Raw genomic sequence first — 16,370 nt, 5'->3', positions numbered from 1 at the left:
TACCCGACTATGGTTGCCCCCAACTTTTTGCCTGATGTTTTGCTGGTTTTCCGACTTAGTTGGCCTGGGACCCTGCCAATCAGGACCCCAGGCCTACTGCTCTCTCTCTAAAATGGATTCCATGTACCTTAGGTACATTTCCAATTGGTACTGGGCCACCTTATCAGACCCTGTAAGTCAGGGCATAGGTGTACCCAGGGCCTACCAAGGGCTGAAGCATGTATTATGCCACCCCTGGATGGCCATCTAAATCTGACACAACTGGCTGCACGACAGCTGGGGCAGGGTGGTGTAATCACCCCTTGCTTTAGATATAGTATACCTATATCTAACCCTAAAAATGGACACACGGATTCCTATCAGTCACTCCTATGGCAGGCCTTGACAATCCTGAAGGCAGAGTGCTTGGAATCGTGTGAGATGGTGCTCTGGCATGAGCTGAGCCCGTTTGCAGCTTGCGGAACCAAGTCCTAATAGCTGTTCCATGATAACGCATACCATATACTCTTAAGTGCATTATAATCCTCGCGGTTAAATGCTATCTTTGGTATTGCTTTATCAAAACATGTCGAGTAAGGTGTTATACGAATTGGAATACTAACCCCTCGCCAATTCTGGCGACGGGGTTAGCATTCCACCCTTCTAGAGGGACACGACATGTATGAAACTGTGAACCCCGGTTAAAGTTAACTGAAGCCTCAGCTCCACAAAATGGATGCTGCCACCACAGACACGAGTCTGACCCCCTGCAGCTGGGAGTCCTTCCAGCGAGGGGAGCTTGGACAAAGGGTTTCCTGTCAGGGGCGGTGCTAGCACCATCCCAGACAGGGTTTTGTGTATCCTGGGTAGGCAGGGCTTTACAGGAAGGTGACTGCAAGTGGCACCCCGGTGCTCACTACGCATCTGCCGGCTAGAACCAGTTCCAGGGGCACACCAGCCCCTGGCCTGGGGAAAGTCCGGCATGGGAGAGGGGTGTAACCACCCCCCTTCCTGGTCCCACCCCTAGGGCAGGACCTAGTCGCGTACCCACCCCTTTCTTTAGGATAAAGGCAGGAGCGGGGACCCTTCCAAATTAGATCATCTTTGAATCAAGAAACTACTTTCTACGAAAGGAACTCTCGACTTCTTCTCAAGATTTCTCCCTTGTGGCTAAGGAGTAGTCACCCTGCATCCGCAGGCACCATCTAAGAACTCTGCGGTTTGCTGCACGTCCTTCCTCAGGAATCCGACCGACCAGCACGACGAGACCCGGCTTCCCTGGCACCTCTGACCTCTACCTACCTCAACAGCTAAGCTGAGAACCGTAGGTGCGACGAGACCTCGAGGGACCGGCCATCATCAGAACTGCACGACTTCGATCCAGCACGACCGCCGAGGGATCCTCTGGTGAGTGCTTTGGGGTCCGAGAAGCCCCGACCCTGAGCAGCTCCAGCACCGAAGTCCAGCCTCCCAGCATCTCCACGATCTGCGTGGGGCCCTTCTGCTTTTTGCTGCTCACCGCGTTGTTTGGCTACTAGCCCGCTGGCTTGTGGCGGCCTTATCGACGCCCGACGACATCACCGCTGCTGGTCTGGTTGCTCCAGACTGGCCCTTGCTCCCTTCCTAAAGAGGAGCACCCCGGACCCTCCTGGTCCACACCAGACGCCATTTTAGGTCCACCGCGTGGGCTTGAGTTTGCCAAGACTTGTTGCCCCAATCCTGGGTCCAGCGACGTCGACAGCATCATCCATCGTGGGACAGCTCGCACCTCCATCCTGGTCGCCGACAACGCCTCCTGGTCCGTGAGACTGCAGAGCCCAGCGTCGCCCACTCACCTGGTCGAGGTGACTATCATCCGGTGCCCTCCTGGTGCCACCTGACTACTGGCTAGTAGTCACGAACTTGGTCCCCTCTGCTTTCAGGTGTCATCCATCTTCGATCCAGGATTGGATCACTCGAACAATCTTCACTGGCCGCCTGCCAGCAACTTCTTTTCTTCAGGCTCCTGGTTCGTCTACGAGGATTCCCGACGTCTTTTGAGACCTATGCAGCTGCAGCCCCTGGACTAGGTAACTTCGGCATTTCGGTGCCCCAGCATAGCCTCACTATCCAAGGGTCAGGATCCACTGTTGTTTTCGATCTACCTTATCGGGTTCGCCCGAGAACACTAACTTTGTAAATTCTAGCATCCATAGACTTTGTCCCGCATCCCGCGTGAGAGTGCACACTCTGCACCCGAGTCCCCTAGGCCTTCTGCTAGTAATCTGAAGGTTCAGTAGTCCAGTCCTAGTGATTCCAAAGCCTATTAGTCCAGTACTTACCTGCTAGTAATTTCGCATTCCACTTCCATAGTATATGGTTTGTCGTGCCCCTCGGGCATTTGTGTAAATTGTGCAACTTAAAGTATTTTCGTAAGAGTTTTGTTGTGTGCTTAGTACCCTGTCCTCATAAAGAGTACAGGGCTGTTGTGATCTAAATAAATACACTGTTTATTTTCATAACACTTGTGTGGTGTCCTTTCACTTGGTGTTCAAGGGGTATATGTGATGGTATAACAGCTGGCTTAACACGCCCTCTAGAGTTTAGCCCGAAGACTGCTCGTATCCACGCTACTAGGATAGCTGGTCTATAAGGTTGACTTACAACCGATCACCATAAGGGTTGTTTGGACTGATACAAAGTGCTCACTAGAATAGTGAACATTATATATCAGGCCAACTTCTCACACACGGTATCCTATTTAAGCCACATAATGGCAGCCTATTGGGCTTGTCTGTCCCTGCCTTTCTCTCCATCATTCCGGAGTCTTTTACTGATAGAGGCAAGTTTCTCTGTGGAAGAAACTGGGCAGGCTGTGTTGTGTGTGGTTTTGTTTGGTGGGATTTCTAGTTGAAGTACTGGACAGTGTAGCCTGTGGATATAGGCTGCATTATTTGTCTTTAAATTCTCTCTTGAGTGTCTTTGCAGTTTCTGCATGTTTTGACAACTTAAGAGATTATTTTTGATTGCCTGGGTCCACGCACATGGGCGGGACTATTCACTAGATTATGACTATACACAGAGATCCCCTACTACAGAAATACAAAAACTGAAAATCCAAAAGGATAAAAAGAACAAATCCTGAACTCCAATGTAGGACATTCAAATGAGAGAATCGTTCAGAGGTAGTGGTTGTTAAAATCCAAACATTCCTTTGTGAAAAGCATTACAGGAACCAGCTCTTTACTGAAAAAGGAGTAAAGTCAAACGTCTTCCTGTTTATTTTGGCGAGTTTTCAGTTTAAACAAGTTTATTTTAAATGTTTTAAGTAATTTTCTGTCATGCTTTGTGACAAGGAAGATAATAATGCCTCAGAGGAAGACCCACTGCATGCACTGAAGACTAAGTGACTTTATAGTGCCAAAGATATCCTCACAGTCTACTCTTATGCTTTTGGCCTTCTAACATTCACTATAAACACGCCTCTCTTGGCAACCACGCATAATAACAGCATGCCCAAGATGCAGTTAAGCTTTGAGACAGAACATATTTACAAATCTACTAATACAACTATGCAAGCATAGGTAGTCCGCAAGCGGTATTCTATGTGCTGAGTGACATTGCCAAGAATTTCACAAGGATGACTGCAGGAATATTTAGGGAAGCATGGAAGATTAACTATAAGAGTGTAGTGATGGAAAAGCTAGAGAGCAGCGGTGAGCTAAAGAATATGCACAGCCCTTCACAGAGGAAATCAATAATGTTCTTTTCTCTTATACAAATGATTTTCAGCTCTTGCCCTCTTGTTCATTTCACTTTAATTAAATCTCTTTTCTAACACCCGCTACACACAATACAGCGAAAACTACAAAATCAACTGCAATAGATCTATTGATAAAACATCTGGAAGATCTTCTATTGGAATTTGCATCCGCGGAGGTACTAATACTAGGGGATTTCAACATCAAATACCTGGCAACCAATGCCCTCCCAGTCACTAAAACCAAAGAGCAAGAAGCTATGACCACCTTTTTAATTAATCACAACCTTCGCTCTGCTCAGCAAATTACACTGAACAGAACCCGGATGCTCAATTTTTTCCAACATTTAAGAACATCTCGACTAATTACTATATCTTCCTATCACCACTTCTGGGAAATAAATTATTCAGGATGGAAATCTCCTAACGTTCGGAGAGCGACCATAATCCCTTAACGGTAACAATGCACCTGCAAACTCCAGTCGCTGCTGAAACAACTGAAGTGGGGCATTCAATGCAGGTCGAACTCCACACCTTAGTCAGGAGAATCAAATGACTCATCGGGTTCTGCCAAGGTGGGCACTTGGCTTAAGGAAGAAACTCCAATCCTCAGGCACAATGCTCCCACAGACTCGCATCACCGGTGGGATAACGCTATCGTCAAATTACGAGACCTCTTAACAGGTCCTGTGGCTCAATACAGATCTCATAGGCCACGTCCGAAGTGGACATTTGATCCAGTGTTAGCCACCCAAAGAATACAAATTGATTGGCAATGTGCACTCTGCCAATAACATGGCCTTATCGCGCAAGGCCTGCAAAAAATCGTCATGGGAGGCCAAGAGACTAAAAGAACAGACTGAGTGGCTATAAATATTCACCTTGCTAAGGGGCAATAATTTTATCCCAGTTCTGGACTCACATGAATAAGCTCCGTTCCTCGAACAACAACAGAGGAAACGCGGTTCGTGAAGAAGAATGGGCCCTGCATGTGACTCAACTATACCGTTGTGACGCTCCGGACCCTGTGGTGATCGAACTAAGAGACCGTGTCGATTCCTTCCAGACAGAAATCCATGAGGTGACCACTGCAGCTGAGGTCTCCAAGTATCTGAGAGCCATGAAAAACGACAGTGCTCCCAGGCCCAATGGCCTTCCAGCCGGGGTATTCAAATGTGCTCTGGAAGAGTGGGCGGAACTTTTGGCTCCCTTATAGAACAACGTGTTTTCGACCTGTCAGTTACCAGACTCATGGCTAGGCTCAATTTTTTCCCCCATATTTAAGAAAGGAGACGCCACGCTCCCTGCTAACTACAGACTCCTTGCCCTATTAGATCTTGAGGCCAAGGTATGTGCCCGGTGTCTTCTTAGGTTGCTAGAAAAATGGGTAGCAGAAAATAACATCCTACCATACTTCCAAACAGGGTTCCGAGCCTCAGCCTCAACAATAGATAATATCACAACCGTAGCCATTCTGAGTCAACAAGCAGCACATAAAAATCATCTTCCCCTCTACTGCTGCTTTATAGACTACGATTTACAAAAAGGGGGTGGTGATGAACAGAGTGTCTGAGTTAAACAGACCACTCTTACCCAGTCCAAAGATCAGGGCTTGATCCATCACCGTTATTTATCTCACTGCCCCATCCCAGCTCAGAACCTGGCTATATGCAAATCAGTCTGTCCCTGGCCCAGTGCATCATGGGAACAGGGCAGACTAAACTACCAAGCCAATTCTTCACCAGAAAGGAGACAAGCTACCGGGGACCGGTTTCTGGCATTTCAGCCTTCTTCGGCCCGGCTTGCTTGAATCCTGATGGAGCAGTGACAAAGGGACTCATGTCTGAGTATACCCTGCCACACCTATAGTGGCCAAAAACGATTTACAAAAAGGGGGTGGTGATGAACAGAGTGTCTGAGTTAAACAGACCACTCTTACCCAGTCCAAAGATCAGGGCTTGATCCATCACCGTTATTTATCTCACTGCCCCATCCCAGCTCAGAACCTGGCTATATGCAAATCAGTCTGTCCCTGGCCCAGTGCATCATGGGAACAGGGCAGACTAAACTACCAAGCCAATTCTTCACCAGAAAGGAGACAAGCTACCGGGGACCGGTTTCTGGCATTTCAGCCTTCTTCGGCCCGGCTTGCTTGAATCCTGATGGAGCAGTGAGAAAGGGACTCATGTCTGAGTATACCCTGCCACACCTATAGTGGCCAAAAACGATTTACAATGCACTGGGACAGGGACAGGAACAGACTAATTTGCATACAGCCAGGTTCTGAAACTGGGATGGTGCAGTGAGCTTAAAAACGGTGTTGGATCTAGCCCTGATCTCTTGACTGGGTGAGAGCTTTCTGCTTAATTCAGAGACTCTGTCCCTCACCACCCCTTGTTGTAAATAGCTTTATAGACTACAGCGCAGCCTTTGATAAAGTGTCTCGTAACATCCTATGGAGGAAGCTGGATAAGTGGGGGATTCCACAGAGCCTGCTAGGAGAACTTATCTCCTTGCACAAGAACACCTGGGTGTGAATTAAAACTGGCCCAAAGACAGTCTCTACAAAAATCGCCATCGAAGACGGCTTAAAGCAAGGCTGTGTTCTTGCCCCTCTCTTGTTCAATCTTTACACTGCCGATCTTGGAACAATCCTGGAGAACAGTAATCTTCTCCTGCCAAAATTGGGCACTGCTAAAAGGAATCTGCACATACTACAATATGCCGACAACATCATCATAATGGACCAGGCAAAATCAGGTCTTCAACGAGCGCTAAGTGTGCTCCATACATATAACACCGCCAACGCCTTAAAAATCAACCAGGAAAAGACCAAGGTTTTGGTATTTGGCGGATGTAAGAACAATAAAAGTTTAAAGTGGCATATTGGGCATGCACAAATCAATACAACTTCAAAATATAATTATTTGGGAGTCTGGATTAGCGAGTCCTCTAGACCATCAGCTCATTTAGCCGCCTTGAAAAAAAGAGCAGGAGCAATAACATACTCACTGACCCGACTGAACCAGTCCCTGAGCAGCCCTTACGCAGAACCCATTTTGAAGGTGATCAAAGCTGACATTTCCTGGCGCATGCTCCGTTAGTCTTGACCTCGCCCAAGTTTCCACCTATAAAAAAATCTTTCATCTTCCGAATTTCATTCCGCGGGCAAGACTACGTCTGGAGCTGGGCCTACAAAGACAATCAATCTATTGCGAGGCAGACACCTTGAAATACTTTATAAGGATACTAAAATCTGCTGACAATACCTTAAAATCCCATCTAAAAGAAACTTTTGTCAGTCCTGGAAACCCATGGAACCGCCAGATTACAAAGGCCATAAAAACGCTAGAGATTAATAACTCATTATTACTTTCAGACACTATTCCATACCCAGTCTGGAAAAAGGTTATTAATAAGCAGGTCAAACTAATCTCCCATCGGATAGATCTTCAGGCTTTAAAAACATCTACCGTTTTGCTCCCCCTGAATACCGCATACCTTCCCGGGAAACCACAATCTTATCTCCTGGAAAATCTAAATGCAGTGGCTCGGAAGAACATAATGTTTATGCGCCTTCTAGGTCTGCGTTCTACGGGCTTTAACCGATGGGCTCCAACAAGCGAGGGGGGGCCAGCAGACTGTGCAACTACCGTACTGAATCATGGCTGCATCTTCTGTGCTGTTGCCCTGCCCTGGATGCCCCTAGAAGATTACTCTTAAAACCATTATATTTAAAATGGGGCATTAGGTCATGCTGGGAGGCATCGGCCCTGTCTTTTACGTCCACAGATACTCAAGTGCTCTCAAGGACTGGAAAATTTGTGAGACTCTTGGACAATCTTTTTTTACCCTCTTTGGACCCTCTGCTCCCAGCCCCTCCCCCCAAAAACTCATCACAGACTTTTTATGTCCCTTGGTTTAGTACCTTCTGTCTTAATCCTTTTTTATCTCAGGCCTAGCACAGCAATGCAATCACACTGGTAACTACAAGACTGCTTTTATATGTATAGGATCTTAAACCTGGATAGTTTGTTCCTCCAGTTTCGCTTTCTATTATGATAATTGTGCTAATGCTGATATTTTATAGCAATGGTTTTAAGTAACTGCGCTAATTTAATAAACTAAACCGGACTGCACCCGCTACATTTACACTGCTTCTATTATTTTTGTTACTGCATTTTCTTAAGGTTTTACTACAAGGGACTATTTTCTTGACCCAAATTATATAGATTGTATTATATCAGTAATGTTATATAATTAACATTTTTCTTCATTATATTATCTTACAAATACGGGCCTGTTTTTATAAAGGGTCTGTGGGACCAAAAATTCAAAATGTACTTTATTTTGCACCTGATATATAAAATAGTCACATTCTTTGACAAATAATATTTTACCTCTTATCCTTTTGAAAAAAGTGTTGTTTGACGATAAGAGATGGAGTAATGATCAGGTAATTACCACCCACCAATCTAGCTCACACAAAAAAGTGCTGCCAGCAACCTATTATATATTTGCAACTATCTTACCCTCTTGATTTTCTGGTGACGGGAAGCTGTTGGACTGTGAGGGGGATTCCATGTCAGTTTTACTACCAACATCTTCATCTTCTTCTTGGTCATCCTCTGAATCATGACTGTCCTCGCTGTCGGTGCTGCCACAGCTCCTAAATCAAATGAAACCATAACTTCAAACTTGAGTTTAAATGACAGAGTCTACATATTATCCACTAATACATGGGACCCCATGCCTTAACTTATACAAGATAATCTAAGAAGCATCTGTACCTTTCAACCACAAATCATTTCCATACTTTTACTTCCCTATTTGCTTTCAAATTATATCTCTTTTTAAGGAACACATGACTTTAGACAAACAAAACCGGCTTTGCCCAACAAGTACCTCGGGAGCGATGGGAATTTCGCCAGTGCTCTCAAGTAGCTCCCTGAAAAGCAGACCAGCACAGTATGTATTTCAGAGGGCCTAGCAACATTTAAGAGAATTACCTACAAACCTCCAGACCTGAGAGTGACAGCCATCCAAATCAATGACTGGGCCACATGACTACATGCAAACACATATTGTGACCACCTGTCTCCACTCTCATTTCAACAGTCATAAGGACATTGAAACTATTTAAGCCCCATCAGTCATACAGGATGTGTGTAAAAGACAAGATGATCTCACACAGTTTTTACCCCAAAGACATTTTATTAAGAAAAAAAATTATTTTGAGAATGAGGTATGCGATCTTAGAAAATGACATTATTTAAACCAGATTAAAAATGCTCTTTGAATGATAATTGTGTGTTTGGGAAATGTATAGCTATTAGTATTTCCTTTATGCCAGTTGGCAGTTGCTGCTGTGGTTGTTATTCAATTGATCATATGGAGGCATTTTATAAAGATAAAGATGTTACGATATTGCAAGTGGTAACCCTGCCTTATGCATTGGGATGGTTAGTGTTCTATCTCACTTTTGAGTTTGAAATATAATCCTTTAAAAAATAGTGTCCAGAATATCGACAACCATAACTTCATGAAAGTAAGTAGGTATCGTTTTACTTGTACTCTTAATTCACAAAGTATGTAGAAATTAAGTTAAGAATAGTAAATCTATACTTGCCTATATATAAGCACAGGCTTTGCTCTTCAAAAGCACATTTCTACACAAAATAAACGTTACTGGTCTTCAGTAACTATTTCTGGTGGATACATGGTCTTCCTGCAGGTTCCTCACCTTAAGAATATCCTTGCAGCTGGTTACTAGTCCGGAAAACATTGTAACCAACAGTGGCACTCTAGGGAAGTTAGGTGGCTTCAACCACGGCACCGTCCGTTGGACAGGAGGATGCCAGCAGATGGCAAGCCCTGCACAGGTGTATGTTCCTTATAATTTTTACACTTAGATGTGGAGCAGAGCAGAGAAAGCATAAACATCAGGGACAATAACAGGACATACCATGGACCTTTATAGAGGACACTGAATCATCATGGGCAGGGGTGGTAAAGAACCTGCAGGTAGAAAATATATACCCCTTAACTAACTTATCTTTATGTTATGATGGACATTTCTTACAGATTTCACACCTTCATAAGGCTCAAGGCAATATCCTCCGGAATGCTGTAATGAGTAGTGCTAATTAATACAGGACAAGTAAGTAATTGGTTTATCAGTAGAGTAGGGTGAGCACCCAACTCAAGTAATAATCCTAATCCTTGTGAGGGTGAGCAACTAGTGGCTAATTAAACCTGAGCTCAAACCTACTCATGGCACAGAGCAGGAAGGCTTAATTTGGAGGCAATGTGTGTAGTCTTTATGCAGTACAAAAAACGCAATAAAGCTGAGTTGCAAAATCCCAAACAAAGCAGAATACAATTTAATGAATAAAATTACACCCAAATTACAAAAAGGTCAAAGGGGGAACAGGAGATATGATTTTTGAAAAGTTTTGAGTAGAAATAGTGCACAAAGAACAAACTGCTAATAATAGTCATTAGTCACAGTAAAACAGGACCTAGATGCAATATGAAGCTGACCGCTATGGAGTGTGGGGCGAAGACACTAGCCAGTCTCATCCTGTTCACCTTAAATCCAAATTCGCCACACAAGTACACTGTCAAAGAACTCAGGACCTCAGAAGAGGGACTTAAGAGGGTCACAGGGTAGTAGGAAGATGCCACAGCAGGGTCCCAGGTGCCAGCGGTTGGCTACACAATTAGAGGAAAAAACCTCTTGTACCTTGTTGTGTGCCTGTAGCTTTAACAGGAGGTACAACCTATGGCCCGTGGAGTCCTCTTTGTCCTGAGTACAAGAGGGAAAGCAGATACAGCCTTCTAAAAACATCTCAGGTCCCAGACAGCACATTCAGTCCTCTTCTGATCTTTAACAAATTCAAGAGTGTTTTGAAGTGGGTGCCTGTAATTAATAATTACTGGAAGTCAGGGACCCCCACTGAGCCATTACTGGACGCCGAAACCTTTTTGATGATTGAACAGCAAAACAATACACACAAACAAGTTACAAACCTTCAGTAATGCCTTATCTGCAGGCGCGTGGCTTCGGTGCCTTAGAAGATGGCCGACACTTCTTGAGACTCCGGAGCGGCTCGGCAAACCGAGATAATTCTCAGAACGCCGCTGCTTGATGTCTCGCTGCCGCTGTGACAGCGAGTGGATATAAAGCATTTCTCCACTCATTGCGACGTTCCAGGTCCTCAGGGATGAGCGATTTGCCCTCTAATTCAACTGACTTTGCTTCAGTCAGCTCACAGCCGCCATTTTGTGCGCTATTTTCACTCGCACTTCATGTTCATGACTGGCGGTCACACGAGTCTCCGCACATAAGCGCCCCCATGTATTTCAAGACTGGCTATTGCTCCGTTTCTTTTTCACTTTTCTTGCTTATACTCCGACTGTTTTTGGCGCTTTTTGAAGCAGTCACACATCCTGGAACACTGGTTTTAACAAACCTTTTATTTATTGTTCTAAAATGGGGGGTTACATTAACACTACTGGTTTCATAATCTCTTCTCCTGATGAAGAGCACATTTACCTTCTCAATTTTTCCCTTTTTGCCAAACTGGAGATATCATTATTGAGTGTTCTATGACAACACTCCCTTTACTTGGCTGAGACTTCTTGGTCTGCAGATGATTTTCTACTCAGCTTAGGTGCAGAATGTGAAATTACTCCACCTAATTAATGTTTTGGGGACTTTTGTTGGCCTGTTTAATCTTTTATCAAGTTTCTTCCCTTTGACACCAGCTGATTCTTTTATTTTTGCGTCCCAAAATATGTCTTCACTGTTCTAGGTCAACATCCTTCATAGCATAACCGTGTTTTGTTTTATGCAATAAGAATGCTATAAGTTTTACTAAATGACTTGAGGTGAATCTCTTATATGCAGTTTTTCTTCACCAGACTTTTTTGTAACTCTTTCTTACTATATTTACGAAGGTATCACTTTTATTGGTATATGGTTTTATGGCGAAAACACATGCTACCCATGGTGTAGCTTCTTCTCTTGTCCCTGCTACTCTGGTGGATTGCAACCCTTTTAGTATTCTGCAGGACAACATGGATGAGATTAACTCCAACTTTACTTCCTCCGCAAGTGGCGCTGCAGCTGCTATTGTGCGCAATATGCCTAAAACTACCTCTAAGCTGCCCTCTGCATCATCCTCAACAACAGGTAAACGTGTCAAGAAAGATCCGCCTTCTCCTTCCAACTCGTCCACATCTATATCTATGGAACTACTTCTGGATAAAATTCGTGCTCTCAAACCCTATAAGTATTGATGAAAATTGGTCTCATACAAATCAAAAAGTTACTCATTTGGAAACTAGAGTGGATACCGTTCAAGTGGTTATCAACCAAGTGCCTTCCATGCATCAGGAAATCTCCTGTCTACAGCAACAAGTAGAGAATTTGGAAAATAGATATAGGATTAAAAATCTACGCATGTATGGCCTAGTGGGGGGTCTGGAGGGCTCGGATCCTCTTTCCTTTTTTTAGTCCTTTCTTCCAAAGCTTCTAAACATTCCAGTTTCTCCACCGTTGAATAGCCAAAGAGCACACCGTTTGGGTCGCAGCCCACAAGCTTCCTCATCCACTAAACCTAGAGGCGTTATGCTATATTTCATGGAATACCCAGATCTACTCAAGGTTTTGCAGGTGGCCAAACTTCAGGGAAAAATAGCTTGGCAAGGTGCTAACTTGTTTTTTGCTCAGGACTATGCAAAGGTAACAGCAGATCGTCTGAAGAAATTTCTAGATATGAGATCTGCACTTCGAAGTTTAAATGCCAGATATGGTTTGTTTCACCCATGCCTTTTTAAGGTGACTTACAACAACAAGACTAACTATAAAGACCCTGTTCTACTACAACGTTTCTTGGATACCTGTAAAGCAGATGATATGGAAATTCATCGTTCTTTGCTGATGTGACTGTTGTGTTGACATTGTGTTAACATTGTTATTCATCTTTCTCTTCGTTTTAAATTTTGTTTCCAGTTTCATCTGTTTGCAGAAGTAATGACATGGCTTTTTACCAGTCTCTCTTGATTTTTGATGGTTTCTATTTTAACCTTGTTGTTATTTATCTTTCTCCTTAACTACCATATTATATGGCCATGTTCTTCATGTAATATTTTCTCTTTCCCTTCATCATTAGGTAAGATTTTCGTGATCCCCTGTTTGCGACTGTTTCCAGTCTAGATGTTCTCCTCCGTTTCCCGTCCTCTTCCTTGAGTTTTTCCGAGTGGCTGTGCCGTCTTCCTTATGTGGCTCCACCACCCCCGTTTTCTCTCTCTGTGTATGTTCATGGTATTTCTTTTTTGTTTATTTTTTCTCTCTTCTATTCTCTTTTGGTCTCTCTATTTGACTATACATTTATTCCTTGGATCATTATCCTATCTATTTCTATACTCTCTAAATTTTTCTTCTTTTTCATCTTCCTCTCCTTTTTTCTTTTTCTGCCTTTTCTATCTTCCTTTTCTCATTACATGATCTTTTTGAATTATGTTCCTTTTTCTTGATATCTATTTACTGAACTCTTTCCTTATTAACTTTTTCCTCGCTGTTACCTCCATGTCATAGTATTGTACTTTCTAAATTATTGTTAGATAAATTAAGATGTTGTTAAATGTTTTATCGTGGGATGTTAAAGGTTTGGGTTCCCCTATAAAATGTCGAGTTTTATCACATATTGCTAGTTTGCACGGGAGGATAAACCCAAAATTGCGTTGAATCCGGAACCGCTCCGATGAACGGGAGCTTCTGAGAGGGACTCGGGTGCGACTTCAGCACGTTGATGGAGAAGCCGAGCAAATGCAGGAGGTCGGCGTAGTCTGGAGGTGGGAGACGACTGCCTGGGGCGAGACCGCATTCAACAACCAGTCGTCGAGATAGGGGAAGCCTGGAACCCCTGATCTGCGCAGATGAGCTGCGACCACATCATCACTTTTGTCAACACCCGAGGGGCAATGGTAAGAACGAAGGGGAGCACGGTAAACTGAAAATGCTCTTGGACTACCGTGAACCGCAGGTAACGCCGGTGGGCCAGCAGGACGAGGATATGAAAATACGCGTCCTGCAAGTCCAACGCTACCATCCAGTCTCCAGGGTCGAGGGCAGCCAAGACCTGAGCCGGAGTCAACATCTTTAACTTCTCCTTACGGAGGAAGGGATTGATGTTCCGGAGGTCCAAGATGGGACGCAGACCCTCTTTCTCCTTCTTGGGGACCAGAAAGTAGTGGGAATAACAATCACGTCCTACTTCTGGCCCAGGAACGCGCTCGATTAACCCCTTGGCCAAGGGGGCCGTGACTTCCTGTAGGAGAAGTGCAAAGTGATCTCCCGACATGAGGTTGAACTGAGGTGGCATGGCTGGGGGGCAGACTCGAAGGGGAGAGAGTAGCCCCTTCGGACGATTTGCAGCACCCACCTGTCTGAAGGGACAGAACGCCAGTTGGGGAGGTGATGGTGCATCTTGCAGCCCACCGGCGTGGGGAGCACCCCAAAGCTCAGATTAGGAAGGCTTTGAGGCGGATGCGGCTGAATGGAGGTGGACTGACCCACACTCTGGCCCCCTGTCCCGAGGTTGTTTTTGCGCAGGCTTTTGGCTGAAGAAACATGTTGAGGCGCCCCTTCTGTGGCTACGAAAGGAACGAAAAGCATACATGGCCAGGTGGGTGGTGGAAAATCCCAAGGACTTTGCCGTAGCCCCGGAGTCCTCAAAACGCTCCAGCGCACTATCTGCCTTACTGGCAAACAGTCTGGTACGATCAAAAGGCATGTCCTTTTGGAACTCTGAACATCCCCTGAAAACCCAATGGACCGTAACCAGGCGTGGCGATGGAGGGCCACTGTGGAGGAAATTGTCCTACCCAGTGAGTCCGCAGTGTCCAGTCCACACCGGATGGGAGTTCTGTTCCGGCTTCTTAGATTCCTTATCCGGCGGGGCGGTAGGGAATGATCTTTGAGATGTGGAGGCTTGGATGACCAGGCTCTCCGGAGTTGGGTGAGTCATTAAAAAGGCAGGGTCACCTGGGGCCAGAGGATGACGCCTGGCCACGTTCTTATCCACGGGGAGCCCCGTGACTGGCCTCGACCAGGTGCCCATCAACACATTAGTTAACGCCTCATTGAACGGTAGCAGAGGCTCCATAGAGCTTGCCGCCGGCTGAAGGACTTCAGTGAGGAGGTTAGTTTTCAGAGTTCACATAGGCAGGTCAAGGGCCTGAGCTGCTATACGGAGCACCACAGTGTATGTATCGCCCTCCTCCATGGTCACAGCAGGAGGAGAAAGGAAACCAGGCTCAGAGGAGGTCAAGGCCACCTGCATCCTCAGACTCTTCATCCCACTCCTGTTCCGACTCACACTGCCGTACAAGAGGGTCCTCAGACCCCTCCCAGTCGTCCCCCTCCTCCACTGCCTGAGGCACAGGTTGCGAGGGAGGGTCAGGGGAATAAAAATGGTCCAACAGCGGCGGTCGGCGCAGATCCGCCTCCATATCCCAGTTAGGGTACCAACCTGGAGCAAAATTGTCTGGAAACCCGGACCAGGGCAGAGGTGGTACCAACAGAGCCCATTGCGGTGCTGGGAAAGGTCCAGGTGGGACCGCGGGGCCCAGAGGTGCACCAGCGGGGCTAGAAGGCACGTCGACAGGAGCCCAAGACCTGAAGAGGCGGTCCATGGCAGCAAGAAAATCTTGCACCTGGGCAGGAGTCACCGACAGTGACAGTAAGGTGGGTAGGCCGCGGGACTAAATGGTTCCAACAGAGCCGCGGGGGAGGTACCCCTGGCCCCCTGTCCGCATCCAGAGACCGACGGGGGATGTCTGAGAGCGTAAGCGCTTCTTCGACGACTTCTTATGACATCTCTTACCCAACTCCAAGTGTTCAGACCTGGGAGTCCGAGGAGTGGTGATGATGGCTCCGAGGTCGGTCCCTCGAGCAACCCCTGGACCACCAACGGCACGGAGACTACTGCCAGCTCTCTAGAAGCTTACGGGACCGCTCCCGCAAGGCCTTCGGCGCCATGGCCAGACAGTCGGAAGATGATCAGGGGTCATGGTCACGCTCGAGACAGTAGAGACAGACGCCATGGGGGTTGGCCACCGACATCGTACGGCGACAAGCCCCACAGAATTTAAACCCAGGCATCCCTACATGGCACCAGGAGTCAAGGACTCAAAAAACAAGCATTGAAAATGCAATAGGTCTCGCCTTTGCAAAGAAACAAAATGGAAGGTGCACTTACATGAAGTCAATAGAGAAAGTAATTTGTAAATGTCTTCTTTATTCAAAAGTATTCATGAAGCAAAGGCACAGCCAACGCGTTTCGTTCCCATTTTTTGCCTTTAGGAACTTCGTCAGGGCAAGCTAGTATTCTTAAGGGGCAGCACGCGTAAGTCAACAAATTTTGCGAACCGGGATTGAGGGCGAACTCGCTAGGCCAAGGGTGGTCTCTTTAGCTAGGGAAATGTCAGCCCTAGTAGAGATGAACTCGAGTAATCCCAGTTGGTGCGGTGAAATCAATTATGTTGCAAATGCTAGTGATAGCCCCAAGTTAGGAGACAATAAATACTTCAGCAAGATTTCTCGTATTAAAACGGCAGCCCGGTGTAAGAGGTCCAATGTTTA

At 45.8% G+C, this 16,370-nt stretch overlaps 1 protein-coding gene across 4 annotated transcripts in view; it reads right to left on the bottom strand.

Moving 5' to 3' along the window:
* The window catches only part of PPP6R1 (protein phosphatase 6 regulatory subunit 1), a 1,178,344-nt gene that overhangs the window by 414,804 nt on the left and 747,170 nt on the right, over nucleotides 1–16,370 (bottom strand). For all 4 annotated transcript variants that reach the window (XM_086930305.1, XM_086930304.1, XM_086930307.1 and 1 more), the window contains exon 18: nucleotides 8,251–8,387. In XM_086930305.1, the coding sequence (XP_086786431.1) occupies nucleotides 8,251–8,387 (137 nt within the window). The remainder of the gene's footprint in view (nucleotides 1–8,250; nucleotides 8,388–16,370) is intronic.

The sequence above is a fragment of the Lissotriton vulgaris genome, chromosome 7 (assembly GCF_964263255.1).
Source record: "Lissotriton vulgaris chromosome 7, aLisVul1.2, whole genome shotgun sequence".
NCBI classification, from domain to species: domain Eukaryota; kingdom Metazoa; phylum Chordata; class Amphibia; order Caudata; family Salamandridae; genus Lissotriton; species Lissotriton vulgaris.
This window is presented reverse-complemented; position numbering and strand designations above follow the sequence as displayed.